The sequence below is a fragment of the Erithacus rubecula genome (assembly GCF_903797595.1).
Source record: "Erithacus rubecula genome assembly, chromosome: 1".
Classification (NCBI taxonomy): Eukaryota; Metazoa; Chordata; class Aves; order Passeriformes; family Muscicapidae; genus Erithacus; species Erithacus rubecula.
In genome coordinates, this window is record NC_136658.1 from 92,950,712 (window position 1) to 92,967,086 (window position 16,375).

Genomic DNA, 16,375 nt, shown 5'->3' on the forward strand with positions numbered 1-16,375 from the left:
CCTGTCTGGAGCTCTTTGCAGAACTACATCCTTCTGCTCCCCACTGGCATCTAGCTTGTGGCTGTTTGGGTTTATATAAGAAATCCATTTTGCTTTCTGCAGTGTCCTATTTTACTTCTGTCCTGGATCACCAGAATATTTGTATCTACTTCCTACTGCATTAATCTAAATAGGGTACTGGTCAGATGAAACATCACGGTCATTGTTTAGCTATTACGTAGCCAGGAATTGGGGCAAAGGTACAGAAACCTCTTTTAGGGTGTCAGTAAAGATCCCTCACCTCAGATCATGGCCATGATCAGCTAACGAGCAATCAGTTATTGATATGGTTCTCTCAAACTAATACTTTAAGACTGCCCCATCATTTGGGCAGGGAGTTGCTTTGTAAAGCTGTTAAACCCCCATGTTCTCTTATCAGCTAAAGGTTTCTATTGATCTCTTACTTTCATTCCCTTTAATGAAAATTCATTGGTATTTGATTTCCTTGTTACTTCTAACAGCTGATAAAAACAAGCTGCTAAAGCAGCTCCAGTGAAGTGACAAAAGCTTGGCAGTGTAGCACTGCAGCTCTCTCAGAAACACTGCCAAGGCAGAGTGAAACCCCAGTGTGACGTGTTGATAACATTCTCCCATCAGGTGGTCTTTTCAACTGGCTCTAAAATGTCATGTCTGAGGGAAATGTCTTTGTTAAGCTTTGAATGACCTACTTTTGGGTATCTGGGAATAACCAGGAGCCTACCCAAACCACAAGAGTGCATCTAATTTTAGCAGCCCTTCATTTCATGCATGCAAGCTTTTGTGCTCTGCATCTCTGGGAAAAAAACATCAGTTTCTTGCTCAGCCAAAGACAAATTTTATTGGTTTTAAATCAGCCCCTTGTTGAGACACAATCACAGTGAAATCATTCCTCCTAAAATTTTTTGAGCCTGTAATAGTAATCTCAGTTTTGTTTCAAAAACTAATAGTGAGCCTATTCCAATGGATCTACAGTTGCTGGTCTCTGAAAAAAGGTCTAAAGAGTCCATGCTGGAGACAGCCTGGGCAGTTGTGTTTTGTGTGCTCCCACTTCCCCCTGGTTTTTAATTGACCAATAGTAAAAGGTTCAGATTGTTGGTAGGAAGTTTCTGTGAGTATTCCAGCTCAGTTATAAGGGAATCTAGGGAAAGCTAAGGACAAAAATGAAGGGATGTTAGTGTGTCAGCAGGGGCTCTGAGGACACCACTAGTGGTGTAGATGCTGGACAAAAGGTCTCTGACATATTTTGGATATAAAAAGGACCAGAAAGTATGTGACCATTGTTAGGAATATTAGTGCTGTGCAAGACTGAAAGGAAGCAAGTTCAGACATGAGTGAGGTGCAGTCTCCCTACCTTGTAATACCTAAACTGGGCATTGAACACTGTTTCTCTTGCTGGGAAGGATAACATATAATCCCTCTCATATAGTGTCAGAGTCCACTGTAATTTTAGACTAAAGCATGTGTTTAAATCCCACCTGCACTGGACAAGTGGAACTAGGATAGTAGGGACTGAGCATTGTGGATGTTTATTTGGAACTTCACAGAACAAAAGAGAAATCAAAGCCGCACAAAATCCAATGACAAAATCACAACAAACCTCTTAGCAAATTCTTGGAGCCAGAAAACTTCCCAGGCAATGGGATTAACCATAAAACCAAGCAGCACCTGCTGGCAGCTATAAACAGGGTCAGTGTAGTTTGGGATTGAGCTGAGTATCTGATAATGTGCAGTGCTACCCTGTGGAGTCCCTTGAGGCTGGCAGTGGGTTGCCTTTTCAGAAGCAGCTGTTGACAATGTATTTGTGATCTGGCAGAAGGTCAGCTGCTGCTGGGCTGTGAAGCACTTAATGATGGGAGATGTGTTGAGTTTGGTAGAGGTGTTTGTCTCATCTCTGAATTTCCCAAGTTTTAAAGGACAACTTGATTTGTCCATAAAGGTAAACAGTTAGGAAAGGTGTTTATGGAAATACTTTTCTTAGACTCAAGTGGTGGTTTTAGAGGCCCACGTTTAGGTTCAGTGCTGGATTTGGAGAGCTGCAGGTCTGATGATCTACTGAGCACAAGCAGGGAGTGGCCAAGAGTGAGGATGCAACAATTCTAATCCCCAGTTCACTGATCACAGAGTGGCAAACTGCTGCAGGAAGGCTGCTGTGTTTCCTGGAAGAAGTAGCCCTTGTCTCAGAAACAAAAAGTGAGAAAGTGCTTTTCCCTGAGCCTCTGAGCTGTTCAGGGGCTCTCTCAGCTGCCTACGTGGTACCACTCACTGAGCAGTGTGTCTTGCACAGCATCTTACTTTCAGGCTGGTTTTTCAATGTGTAGCAAATAAAAGGAAAAATAACTTGAAACAAATATTTCCTGTTCTGTGGTATTTAACAATGAAATTGTAAACCACAGAAGGGACAGGCTTGATCCAAAGGTCTTTGAAGTCAGCAGAACTATTTCCACTGATTTCAATGTGCTTTGGGTCCAGGCCATGGAGGAAGAAAGCAAATGTTTTCTGCCTTGAAAAGTATTAACCATTGGCATTCAAGGAACAATAAAGTCTTAGGTTTAAAATGTATTCCTTTAAATAAAGTAGTTAGAAATGTAGTTATTTTTTATCTGCTTTCTAATAATTTGTCACTATTACTCTAAAAACGAATATGTTTATAGAACTCATAATCATACACTGAGAAGAAAAAACACATAATACTTTCATTTGCTTCCTGTCTTCTTCCATTCAGTTTTGTGTATTGTATTTCTCACTAATGTAATGATGCCTATGCTGCTGGTTGTTATCATAGATTGAGCACTGTAGATTTCCAGTTGAATTAAACTTCACTGTAGTGATGGTGGCTGCCAAATATATTGAACTCATTATTTCTCAGTACAGTTTAATCTCTTAAACATCACAGTGGGGTTGGTTTTGTTTTGTGTTGGTTTTGTTTGATTTTTTTTTTTTTTTTTTTTTTTTTTGTAACTGAGAAGAAAAAGATCAGAGACAGAATTAGGTGAGAAAAAAAATCGTTCTTCTAGGAGTGGTGTAGGGGATGCCTCTCCTATCTCAGGGTGAAACAAACAGGGGCATGGAGCAGCTTCATGTGTAAAATCAGCAAGAAAATCAGCCTGCAAATTTATTCCCACACAGTTATTAAAGGCAAGAAAAGGAATCTATCTGCCAGCTGCCTACTGCCCAAGGATGCTGTCCTTGAGGATCAGCAGCCCTGTCATGATGTCAGAAGGACATCATGTCCTGGAGTCTGGCAGATGACAGCAGCCCACCGGGGTGTGTGTGTGTGTGGGGCTTGTCACACAACAGCAGAGCCTGAGCAGCTGAGTGTGCTGTGTCTGTGCACCAGACAAACTCCATCCAGCTGGGAGCAGCCAGAGAGATCCCAGGCTGGTGAGCTGCAGGACAGGACAAGACTCACTTGTCATGGTCAGGCTGCATTACCTGCACAGAGAACCAGTGAACTGGTATCACCTGGAAGATACAGCAGGAGAGGATTAAACGTGATGCAGAAAACAGGAGGATATGAATTAATGATATTTTCCAGCCTTCTTTAGTGATGGTGATAACCAGCCATTGTGCATGTTACAATGAGAAGAATTTTTGAATGATAAGAATTTTTCAATGAGGCCTCCCCATTTCAGGGCATTTCTATGAAATAAACTTGCTTGTCTTTTGACAGCAAGCTTTGAAATGTCACAGAATCACAGTTAGAAGGGACCCTGCAAGGATCATGGACTCCAGCTCCTAAGTGAATGGCCATACAGAGATCGAACACACAATGTTGGTGTTGTTAGCACTGTTCTGTAACCTGCTGAGCCAGTGCATCATTTGGAGTTTATCAGGGCTTAGAACAGGGTTCAAAGAGAAGAAACCAGATCGGAGTTAAGAACATTCTTCTGATTTGTAAGAGCTATTGTTTACATTCATGGGAAAGCCATGAAGCAAGGCAAACATAATTTTAAAAATGTGTGTGTTTTTTAAAGCATCTGAGATAGCAAGCATAATACTATTTGTACAAATGTGTGGGTGCTGCCAACCAGAGTCCATCAAGAGAGCAGTTCAGTTTGAATTTACTCCTTAGAAAAACTCCTCTTTCTCCCCTATATTTCTTCCTACTGCAGAGCTGCACTAATTTACATTGCCTAAATACAAGAAGAAAAATCTAATGAATGAAGGATTATGAAACCACTTTGTTCTCTTTCAGATGAGAATTCTGTGTCCTTCGGGCTGTCAGGACTGGGGAATCATGGTGGTCTCAAGCTGAAAAATCACGTGATCTCAAAAAGGTAAATTTTCTCAAAGGGTATCTTACAGAAAACTGCAATTTCCATGGGAGTTACATATATGCTTTGGTAAGTGTTTTAAAGCAATTGGAATAAATGGCATATCACAAATCTTTCATATTTTTATAATATGTTAATGATTAACTGGCTTCCTACATCTTTGTTGACTTAGTGAGAGAGTGACAAGGAACTGTGAGGTACCTATATGGTAGCATAACAAGCTGGGCAATTTGCACAGGCATTTTTTCCCACCTCCCTTTTGGAACTTGCTTCATCCAGCTGACACTGCTTCAAAGCCTTAGGCAACTCTCAGACTCAGACAAGTAAGTCCCTCCTTTTTTTAAATATTACTTATTTTATGAAGTGCTGATAGAGAACAGAGGGGGAGAAGTATTTATTTGTTTACTATAAATAAAGCTTTCCCAGCTGGGAATTGAAGAATTAAGTTTTCAAGCATTAAATCATAAAGATATTTCTAAGAAGAGACCTTTGTAATTACTATACTTTTTTATTTTTTAGTTGCTTTTCTGCTGCAAGACTTAACATTAAACAAAGTATTTGGTTAGTAAAACATGCTCAGTATAATCCAATAAAGCTGCATCTAACCTGTAATAGCTTTCAAAAGCAGGATTTGAATGTTAATTTAGCAATGCATGTGATGCCTGGCATCATCTAAAGCAAAAATATTTGCTTAAAACATTAGATAAGTGGAAATAAGAGAATTTCTACTTATGTGGGCTGGGAAAATGATTTTATGCTTATTTTATATAAGAAGAGTTTGTCGTGAACTTTCTGCTTAAGCTGATTATAAGCTGCAGTAGAATCCCAAGTTTTTTGGCAGGCAAGTGGGTTCAGACAGGGAGACTCACATCGTTCTTATGTGGAACATTTTTTAGTGTATTTTATTTTAGCTTTGCTATCATTTACTAGGAAGCAAGTATAGTCTCCTCTCCTTTTGAAGGCTCTCCTTGCACCCACTTTCCCCCTATCTATGATGGAAACCTTGCCTGCAGGTTGCTGTGTGCAGATTGCTGTGTGCAGATTGCTGTGTGCAGGTTGGTGTGTGCAGGTCCCTGTGTGCAGGTCCCTGTGTGCAGATTGCTGTGTGCAGGTCCCTGTGTGCAGATTGGTGTGTGCAGGTTGGTGTGTGCAGGTTGGTGTGTGCAGGTTGCTGTGTGCAGGTCCGTGTGTGCAGGTCCGTGTGTGCAGGTTGCTGTGTGCGGGTCCCTGTGTGCAGATCAGTGTGTGCAGGTTGCTGTGTGCAGGTCCCTGTGTGCAGATTGCTGTGTGCAGGTCCCTGTGTGCAGGTCCCTGTGTGCAGATTGGTGTGTGCAGATTGGTGTGTGCAGGTTGGTGTGTGCAGGTTGGTGTGTGCAGGTCCCTGTGTGCAGGTTGCTGTGTGCAGGTCCGTGTGTGCAGATTGGTGTGTGCAGGTTGGTGTGTGCAGGTCCCTGTGTGCAGATTGGTGTGTGCAGGTTGGTGTGTGCAGGTCCCTGTGTGCAGATTGCTGTGTGCAGGTCCCTGTGTGCAGGTTGGTGTGTGCAGATTGGTGTGTGCAGGTTGCTGTGTGCAGATTGGTGTGTGCAGGTCCCTGTGTGCAGATTGGTGTGTGCAGGTTGCTGTGTGCAGGTTGGTGTGTGCAGATTGCTGTGTGCAGGTCCCTGTGTGCAGGTCCCTGTGTGCAGGTTGCTGTGTGCAGATTGGTGTGTGCAGGTCCCTGTGTGCAGATTGGTGTGTGCAGGTCCCTGTGTGCGGGTTTTGTGCTCTCCCACTGCCCCTTTAGCAGGCGCTTTCTTACATGCCCTGGCTCAGGGAATGCTCATGCCTCCCAACCTGGTGCCTGAGCAGCACTTCCAGGCTGACATTCAAGTTGCTTGAGGAGTTCTTATTTTCTCCTGCAGCTCCAGGAAGCATTAGTTCCTGTTCTTTTGGCTGGGAGATGTCTTGGGTGACATCTTCCCAGGCCCCAAGTGTGTGTTCAGTGCCTCATCTTCCCAGTCACATGGGAGTTCTCTGGGACATAGATGTGGGTGCCTTATTTACACTACTGGACCCTTAGTACTCTTTTCTCTGTGCCAGGCACCCACAGTAGGCAAGTTTAGGGCTCCCTCTGCTTTCTGAAGCTTCCTGAAAGGATTCCATCTCAACACAGCCAAGTTATCTGCCTTAGTTTTTCAGGGGAGTAATTCCTGGAATGTGTCTAAACTGTTTCACTTTGGCTCTAAATGGAGCTTTCTTCAAGACAGGCAAAACAATCTGTAGCAACTCTGATAATATGAGGTCATCCGGGTCAATCCCACTGCCTACCAGCCTGCAATGTTTCTTTATGTAACAAGAGCTCAAGATGGGTTCAGTCACAGAAAAGTAAATTAGGCTGTGAAAAATCAGTGAGAATATATAGAAATTACTGATTTCATTTCACCCTATTATCAAAGCAAATAAAAACATTTTCCCAAAATAATCAAAGGACTTTTACACAGCTAAGTTTCGATGTATTCTTCCCTGATGGAAGAGAAACGAAAATTGCTTTGGTTTGCTGGTTTTGAAACTCAGTGAATAAATGGAAGCAATAGAGTTTATAACATTGCACATTGACATTTAGAGAACATAAGACATATTAAATCTGGACACACCCTTCAAATCTGGACATAGCCTACAATGACTTTGCTAACTGAAAATACATGTGTTAGTGACAGCTTAAATCTAATAATAAGATACTAGAGTTCAAGACTTCATGAGTGTCAGGGAGATGTGTTCAAGGAATGGGTCAAAAATGCAGCTAATTTTATTTCTAGGAAAATAGGAACAAGAGAACTGCCACACTGTTTGAAATGTCTGTTGAAGAAGGTAGGAATGGACTGATTTATCAGCCAGTGGTGGCAATTCTCATGGCCTGGACCACAGCAAGTAGATGGCCTTAGACATAAAGCTGTTCTTCAGACAGAGCTGTGCTGGAATAGTGATGGCAGAAGGATAAAAAACATTTCTGAAGCTCTCTTCTAGACCCATCCAAACTCAAGGATCCTAAGACATTAATACAGTCTTTGAATACCATGTCAAGGATCATGCAATTTGTGTAAGGCTTCCACAAATTTCCATGACAAGACCCAGCTCCATCTCACATTTCCCTGCAGTTTCAGTGTTTGAGATCTCATGTTCCAGGTGTTGATGGCTGGCTTAGCCAGCTCTGCCTGGTGCCTCAGATCCCAGAGGGGTAACAGATACTGCTGAGGGGATTCTGCTGCTGGGGAATGTATTACCCAGCACACACAAACCAAAGGACCTCTCCTAAATGGCAAACTCTCTTCACTGCCTCTGAAAGCTGTAGCCCTCTTGCTCTCAAGCCATCATATGAACTGATGAATTTAAGGACAAGTCCTGCAGTTGAATGTGTTGGGGACACTCCCTTATACCACCCTACAATCTGGAGATCTGTCCCTGGCACAGGCCTTCATCCCCCCAGGAAGGAGCCTGAGACCCAGGAACCTGAAAAGCCCAATTATATTTAAACACATGAATTAAGAGAATTTGATAGCTTTTTTCTTTCTTGCATTTATCTGCAGGGTTTTTTAAGTCTCTGATTCAGGAACTTCAGGCAGGGTGAGTTTTAGAAAGCAGATCTGAAACCCAACAGATGCATATAGACTACTGAATGTAATTAAAATAGCTTTCTGTAAGACACAGTATTAATTTGGTGTAAATGAGGTTTTTCCACCCTCACAATTGATATCATAGCCCCAGACTTTTGCTACTAACAATTACTGGAAGAAAAAGAAGTGTTGACAAAATTTCAAGATAGCTTCAATTCTGTTTTTTCTTGATGCTGTGAATATCAGGAGATGAGACTGTGGCCACGAAGAATTGATCTATTCAACTGCAACATTTCATTTTAGTCTTTTTAAAGGTAAGCCTCATGGACAGATGATCCAAACCCCCCTCTATGAAACCACTTGGCAGTTGTGAGAGAATCTTGGTTTTATTTTTCTTCTCCTAGAAGCAAGCTTGCAGCTGTAGGAAAGTCAGCATGGCTCTCAGGCATCCTCTCCATTTCTTGAAACTAAGAGTGGGAAATTCACGTCTCATTCTGTCCCTCAAGTCCATGTGCAATGGCTCAACATACTTTTCATAAAGAAAAAGAGCTATTCACTGTGCAATGTTTAATTTAAGTAAAAACAGCAATAACAGGATCCTTCAAGTATCTGTTTTTGGATGAATACACTGACATGTATCATCTTTTACTAGTAAATTCTGTCTTCTCTGTGCAAATTTGCATTGAATGCTAGCAAATTTACATTTAATATGCACCTCCCCCATTAAGACAGGCTGAGAAAGTTGAAGCTGTTCAGCATGGAGAAGAGAAAGTCGTGTGAAGACATCAGCAGCCTACCAGAATCTGAAGGGGACCCACAGGAAAGGTGGAGGACTCTTCATCAGAAACTGTGATAAGACAAGGGGGGATGGCTTCCACTGAAAGGAAATAGGCTTAGATTAGATATTAGAATAAATTCTTTACTGTGAGGGTGGTGAGGCACTGGAACAAGTTGTCCAGAGAAGCTGCAGACTCCCCATCCCCTGAAGCCTTCAGAGCCAGGCTGGATGGAGCTCTGAGCAGCCTAGTCTGGTGAGAGGTGCCACTGCACATGCCCAGGGGATTTGAACAAGGTATCTCTAAGGTTTCTTCCAGCTCAAACCATCCAATGATTCTATGATTCTGTAGACAGATTCTGTCTTGCTTTTACTTTAGTAGGGTATTTAGTTAAAAGCATATCTTTGAAGGAAAGCCCTTATAAATGAAGGAAGTGAAAGATATATTTAGAGAGAAAATTGCCACCAGGTGAGGAGCTTGTAGAAGCAGCTCTCTGTTTTTTTTAGCTACTGTTTCTAGGCTTTCCAAAGACCATCCCCAGAAGCTTCTGGAGTGCTTGTTGGATAGAACTGAGTAGACTTTAAATTAAAATGTGGACGAAATCATCGGATACTGAAACATGGCACTGTGGCCACCTCTCAAAACTACTTCTCACTTCTTTCAGTGAAAAGGGTTTTCAGTCACGCTTTTCATCCACTGGCAGGCACTACACAGACCTAGATGATTCCTGCTGGCCCGACTGCCTTTGTAGGCTGACTCCATCCCATGAGTAGCTGGTCTGCAAAGCTGGAATGCTGAAATCTGCAGCTCTGAGTGAGCTCCTGAATCAAGAACTGCATGCCAGTGACACTACCTAATTACTCAGATCTCCTGTAGCTGACTGAATATGAGTTTATTTGCCTTAGGACATTTCATCTGGTGATTGTGTTACTTCATTTGTATTATTCAGACCATATAGGTAACCTTACTCCACTAATTAAATTAAATCAAAATATTTATGTAATTACTAAAGCATGAGATTGGTCAGTGCTGCCTATATGATCTGGGCTTTGAACTGTATTTTATCCAATATAGCTCAAACAAGCAGAGACTGAGCTTTCACTTTTTCCTCCCAAAAGGCTGAAAAGGGCATTTGCACAGGAACCAGAAATTTTAATTTATTAATTCGGTTGCTTGGGTTTTGGTGGGTTTTTTTTTCCCTGTGATGACAAGCTGGTGACAGATCAAATTCTTCCCTTCTAAAAGGGATGCCTCTGTCCTTGAAATCTACAGGAATGGCACTGCTGGTGTTTGAACCATGTTCATCACCTGCATCACCCCCCTCCTGTGGATAGAGGCTTGTGCAGGCTCCCCCCAAGGTCCAGCTGAGGCAAAAGCTGACAGAACCCTGACCCAGGCTGCTATGACTTACCTTCTCACCCTCCCTCCCTCCCTCCCTCCCTGTTTTCTACCCTCTTGAGGTCTCACAGCAAGGGAGTCGCTGGAATGGCTGAAATCCTAGAGGACAACGCCCTCTGCAGCTCGCTCCCAGTGTTAGTTGGCATTTGCAAAAGAAATGTCTTGTTTGGGGTTTTTTTGGAAATACTTGCCATTGTAGTTCTGAAAAATCTGTGTATCTTTCTGCACTTGGGAGAAAAGGAGTTTCCCTGATCCTCTCTGCCCAACGGCTTCCTTTAAAATCAATTTTTCTGCAAAGTGATACATACTTGTTATCTTTTTATTATGTCAGCAAAACCTATAGTGTAACTATTTTGCCTGTATATTTTGTTCCTTATTTTCATGCTGAATCTCAGTACCAGGAGGTAATTAAGTATAGGCTTCTGCTTGTTTTTCCAAAATAGACAAGTATGAGAATGGTAATTTCATTTCATAATCGATTTCAAAAGTCCTTCTTCTGAACGTTGGTTTTTCTCTAAGTCAATGATACCAGGCTAGATCAAATATGCTCCAGTGGGCAGGGTGTGGAGAAATGAGCCAAAATGAATCATTTCCTACCTAAGCAATTTTTTGTGTCTAGACACCTGATAACTCATCTAAAGCCCATCTTTGTTAGCTGGTTATTTGTCTAGTGTTCTCAGAACTTTTGTACAAGTCTTAAATTATTTTATCCTGCATGTTTGCTTGTTCTGTTTTTTTGAGAATCTTAAAGGGAAAAAGATCTTTCCCTCATTTTTAATTTTATAATTCAATTCTGGACATGATTCTAAGTATCTGAGCACATGCAGATTTAATAGTGGGAACAGAGTCACATTTACTCTCATTTAATTCTTTGAGCAGACAGTTGGGTACATTCAATCAATGAAGTTATATGCTGATAATATACTCTAAAAAGCTGTTGATGATAAGGATTCACCTGCTGACATATCTTTCATGATCTTGATATCAGCAAGTTGTTTAAATGAATGTTTATGATGTACACAAGAAGCATTATAGACATATGGGCACTACACAAAATGGTTTCTTCATGTGGTTCAGGTTTGGCTTCTGTGTGCTCCACTGATTCCAAGAGAAGCCAAATGGAGTCAGCACGAAACTCCTCTGCTCATGCTCTTTCCTGTCCAGCACCTTCCCATCACTGGACAGGAACAGAAACAATGCTATTTTTAGGTGGAATTGGGACATAAAGAGGGGCTACTATGCTCCATGCCAAATTAACTGCAAAAACAGTTAATTAGAAAGAGGGGTTTATAATCCCTTTGTAAATAATGCAGCAAACTGAGAACGTATTTGTAAATTGGTTCCAGTTTAAGTAGATAAAAATACAAGAGACTCTTCTGGAGCAATTTTCTCCATGCTGGGGAGGATTAAATGTACACTTGCAATAATGGAGATGAATACATCCCACAGGAAATCAGTCCTATTGGAGGTACATAGATGAACTGGGAGGCCAAAATTATGAAATTGCAGATGTTGCTGTGTTTGTCCGGCATTAAAAATCACCCTGTCCCATCCTCTCATGGCTGGCATCACCTTCAGGACTGAAGTAAGTATGTAGTGGGCACTGGTATGAGAGGATGGACACTGTCTGCTTAAGGCCATATTGTTATGAACATATTTCTTTTTCAAGATTTCCACAGGAAGATTTTTGCAACTAGGTTGTATTGCCAATTGAATCTGGTTACCTTAAGATCAGTAAATAGAAAAATTGTTGCTTTTACACCAAACATGGTGGCAGAAATGTCTTATTAGAGTCAACTTGGTGCAGTATTTCTCCAGTCTTGAATGAAATAGGAGTAGTAGAAAAAGTATTTTAGAAAGATTATGAAATATACAGATCCCTAGAACCTGTCAGATTTACATCAATTTGAGGTCACATCATCATTCCTATAAGTATTAAAAAAATGGTACAAAAGACATGGGAAATTAAGTGTTGATTTGTTTCTCCTTTTTTTAATTCTTTTCTTTTTTTATACTATAAAACCCTAATTTGCACTCAGAATGTACAGTCAGCAAACAAATCTTAAATCTAAATTACTAAAATATTTTCCAGCGCAGTTCTAGGATGATTCAAAGTGGGCAGACTGGGCAATTTATAAACAAGTGGAATTTGCAAAGGCAAAGCACCAAAAACATTTAGATAGAGTTTGAAGGTGGAAAAGCAATGACAGCATATCTAAGCTCCAGCCCCTGCACAGTGTCACATTTCTGATTAATTAAAATATTTCTGCAAATGCATTAATGGCTAATTAATCTGAAAATGGTCAAAGTTCAGTGTTTGTTGTTAGACTTTGTGGCCTGGCTTTGCTCATGCCTCTGAACTACAGTATTTTCTGTCTGACACTGGTCCCAGTAGCTCTCAGAAAAGACAGCATAGAAGCTGAAGACTGTACAGACTGGGCTCTAGCACCAAAGCCACAGCTGCTGGGAGAAAGCAGCACAGATTCTGCTGATTCTAGGATCTATTACAACAGTCAGGAGCCTGAAGATTTTCTCAGATTTTCTTCCTGCTAGCCAGTAACTCTAGGGCTCCTGATTATGTGTAATGTGCATGAGGATCTTTGAACATAATGGTTAATTAACAAAGAAGACAATAACTTGGAAAAAATCCATAAATTTTCCTTTTTTGAATGTAAAAAGGAGGTCTTTAGGGAAGAAGAGTCTCTAATCAGAGACTTTCTCCTCTGTGTGATACCATAGCACATACAGAATTAAAATCTGTATGTTATTTGTCCACGGATATTAAATTTCAACAGTTCATTAAAGTTGGGGAAAGATGACTGTCATCTTCCCTCTACACATACATCCTTTTTTTCACTGACAGGTTCACCTATTCAATAATAATTGCCTTTGTCATTACATTTTTTGTTTCTTTGCAGTGTCTCTCACTCTTCGCATGGCAGCTGTGTCTGTGACAGAGCAGGAGAGCTCCAAAGGATGAACTCCCTGGTCAGCACCTCACACCTCCAGCTTGCTGCCTTTGTTCTGGGCACAGTAGGCTGGATCCTGTGCACCATTTCCATGGGAATTGTGGATTGGAGAGTGTGGCATGTGAACAACACCACTATCATCTCCTCTGGCATTGCTTGGGTGGGCATTTGGAAAGTTTGCTTCATCAGCTACCTTCATGTCTCACCTGGCTATAGAGAACAGTTTTGCCATAAATTCAGTGGCTATGACTCCTTCATCCCCCATGAAATTTATGCAGCTCAGGGTCTCATGTTGATCGCCATGTTCACAGGCTTGCTGGGACTGGCTGCTACAATATTTGCTCTGAGAAATGTGTATATGGGAATCACTCACAAAACTCTCATTGCCCCATTCTTCCTGTTGGGTGGCTTTTTCTACATATTTGCTGGTCTGTGTGTCCTGATTCCTGTGAGCTGGAATTTCTATTCTGTAACTCACAACCAGAGCATAGCTTTTCCTCCTTCTTACTACATGCCCTCCAGTCCAGAAGCACAGGAAGCTGGTGCTGCCATTCCTGTTGGGATTGTGGCTGTCATCCTCCTGCTGCTAAGTGGGACATTTTCTCTCTCATACAGATTTCCCATGACTGCAAACACTATCACAAAATCCTGACAGGACAAATCCCCCCATGCTATTTCAGAGCAAGTGCATAGTCAAGAGATAAGGACAGCAGCGCAAGTGGTTGTAAAGTTAAGGAACTGCAGAATTTAATTTTATTCTGCAGTAGACACACTATTTTCTTATATGAACCAGCTGAGTCACAATATTTGTACTTACCTATTACCAGAGGTTTGTCTTTGAGATAACTGCTGTTGAGCAGCAAGTATGATTAAATTTTGCCAGTTGTCCTCTTTTGTATATACAAACATTATTAATTAATTTATTTTTTTGGTGTAAAGTATTTATCATGCTCAAGGAGCTGACTTTGAATGAACTGTCCTGTAAGAAAAATGTGAAGTAACATGTATTAAATGTGAGTTTCTTTCCTTGTCGGTACTAAGCTCTTTTGTTGTTTATTTAGTTACATCTGTAGCAAAGTATGTTTCGTGACAAGTCAAGACTTTTAAAACCAATAATATGATTGTCATCATGGTTGTGTCATATGACTCTTCCCTGAATTGTCTTACAAATGTCTTGCCAGTTTCTCCTCTTCCTCTAGGGCACATAAAGAGCCATTCCTTTATTGCTTCTGGTTTTTTTCAAGCTCTTTGCATTTTATGTTGCAACATGTTTGCCTGTGGGGAAGGTGCGCTCTTTAGTTCCTAACTGAGGCAGAGCCAAAAAGTCTGCAAGTGTTTGCTTCTTCATCTGACACTTCACTGAATCCAAATGTATTGCAAAAGACGGAAATAAGCTGTACAAGTTATTACAAAACTAATGTCAAAATCAGTGCTGTCAGTAACCAGGAATACTCAGTGCAACTTTCAGGGTATGATTCATCTGATGTAGAAATCTATATCCAAACCGGTCACTTCAGGTTCTGTTTATAATCAATGCAGAGACAAAGACTGCATTTTTCCAAGATGCCTAGAATGGCTGGGAGATTACATACTCCATAAAAACCTTTTTCTCTTAACCCACTGTAATGGCCATGGTAACCACAGTTGCTAACTGTGGCACATATAACCAAACTTCACTTAAGAAAAAAAGAAAGATAAATGTCCCAAATACTGCAATAAGGACAATTAAAAAAAAAAAAAAAAAAAAAAAAAAAAGTTTAGAGACTGGGAGAAATGAGCCAACAATGTTGACAAACACATGATCTCTTGAAAGAGGTTCTCAGAATGTTATTACATTTTTAAAGAAATGCTACGGAAATGTAAGTAGCATTTAGCTTTACTCTTTTAATTGCCTTCTATTTTTTAAAATACTCATGGATTCAGAGAAAGAAGAAAATAATTTTTTTTAAATGTAATAGCTTTTGGACGTTGCAAGACAATGCAAAATGCCAACAAACCAGGACATCTTGCTGGTGGCTGTTCCTATCCCAGCTTGTTCTAGCAGTCCAGTGTTTCCTATACATCTTCCCTTGGGCTTGACTTTGCTGTATTGTCTGACACTACAGAAACTTCACAACACCTTAATTTCCTCTCCAGGAAACTGAAACAGCAGTTTATTTCTACATTGGTAATTTTTTCATTCCTGCAAGAATCTATCTTTTGACTGTTTATGATGCTGTAAAGCATGTTCAAGTGAAGGCAGTTTAATAGCTTGTTTCTTATATTGTTTCCAGTTTTGTTTCCTAAAGTACATTCTTTACAATATTGGTAGGTTTCAGTTTTAAAGGTATAAATCAATAGTATAGTCAGTAGTACTATCATCTCTTCCCTCATGGCCTACAATAACATTAGATTATATCATATTACAGTTGTTTGGAGAAAAAAAAAGATCTAGTGTTCATGCCACTAGTAAACTTATTACACTAGTAAACTACCAATATTTCCTGGCAAGGAATTACAACTTTAAGAGAAAATTACTGAGTCCTCAATTCTTTTTGAGTTAATGTATGCACAGACAGGTGAGCAACCCCAACTATATTTGTTAACTATATTCACTTAACCATTAGGTTCATTTGGCTAAAGAAAAAGGAACAAACATCATCAGGGACATGTCAAGTTTCTGTGTTGCTGCTGCTGCTGCTGCTGTTTCCACTGGGAATTATATCTGTACTGATGTGTAGCTATGAAACATTGATTCTATGTCAAACACAAACTAGATGGTGAGGAAATTCCTCAGCTAAACACTGAAATAGATTACCTATGGAGACATGTGGATTTTAAAATAAAGTTTTGTCAAAAAAAAAGGTTTAGGTAGGAAGACTGTAGATATGAGTCCATCTCAGGACAGAGGTCTTATCTAGATGGAACTCTTGGCATCCTTTCCCAGTCTCTCAATAGTCACATGTTAGATATTCTATGTTGATATATGGTAAAACAATCTATGTTCAAATACTAGTCTATATTAAAACTCCAAGTCCTTCTCTGAAGAAAAGAGAGGGAAAAAAATCTTACAGAATCATGGAATCATTTAGGCTGGAAAAGACCTCTGAGATAACAGAGTTCAACCCTTGCTCATCACTTTGTCAACTAGAGCATGGCACAGAGTGCTATGTCCAGCTGCTCCCTGAACACCTCCAAAGATGGTGACTCCACCACTCCCTGAGCAGCCCATTCCAATGCCCGACAACCCATTCAGTGAAGAATTTCCCTCTGATATCCACAGCCTGAACCTCCCCTGGCACAGCTTGAGGCTGTTTCCTCTTGTTGGGTCACTGGTTGCCTGTGAGAACAGACTGACTCACCTGGCTACC

The 16,375-nt window shown here is 40.7% G+C and overlaps 1 protein-coding gene across 2 annotated transcripts; it reads left to right on the forward strand.

The window, feature by feature from the left end:
* Window positions 1-1,723: 1,723 nt before the first annotated feature.
* On the forward strand, window positions 1,724-14,055 carry CLDN34 (claudin 34). Of its 2 annotated transcripts, XR_013775271.1 has the most exons (5): window positions 1,724-1,954; window positions 3,145-3,399; window positions 4,214-4,295; window positions 11,506-11,641; window positions 12,975-14,055. XR_013775271.1 is itself a non-coding variant. In XM_079313738.1 (4 exons), the coding sequence occupies exon 4, from the start codon at window positions 13,033-13,035 to the stop codon at window positions 13,675-13,677; it is 645 nt and encodes a 214-aa protein (XP_079169864.1). In that variant the 5' UTR covers window positions 4,223-4,295; window positions 4,465-4,615; window positions 11,506-11,641; window positions 12,975-13,032; the 3' UTR covers window positions 13,678-13,810. The 2 variants fall into 2 exon arrangements, 1 of the variants encoding a protein (XP_079169864.1); XM_079313738.1 differs by lacking the exons at window positions 1,724-1,954; window positions 3,145-3,399 and adding an exon at window positions 4,465-4,615 and having other exon boundaries at window positions 4,223-4,295; window positions 12,975-13,810.
* Window positions 14,056-16,375: the final 2,320 nt, after the last annotated feature.

Coding starts and splice junctions, on each gene's coding strand:
- CLDN34 (XM_079313738.1), top strand. CDS start 13,033: ATGAACTCCCTGGTCAGCACCTCACACCTCCAGCTTGCTGCCTTTGTT.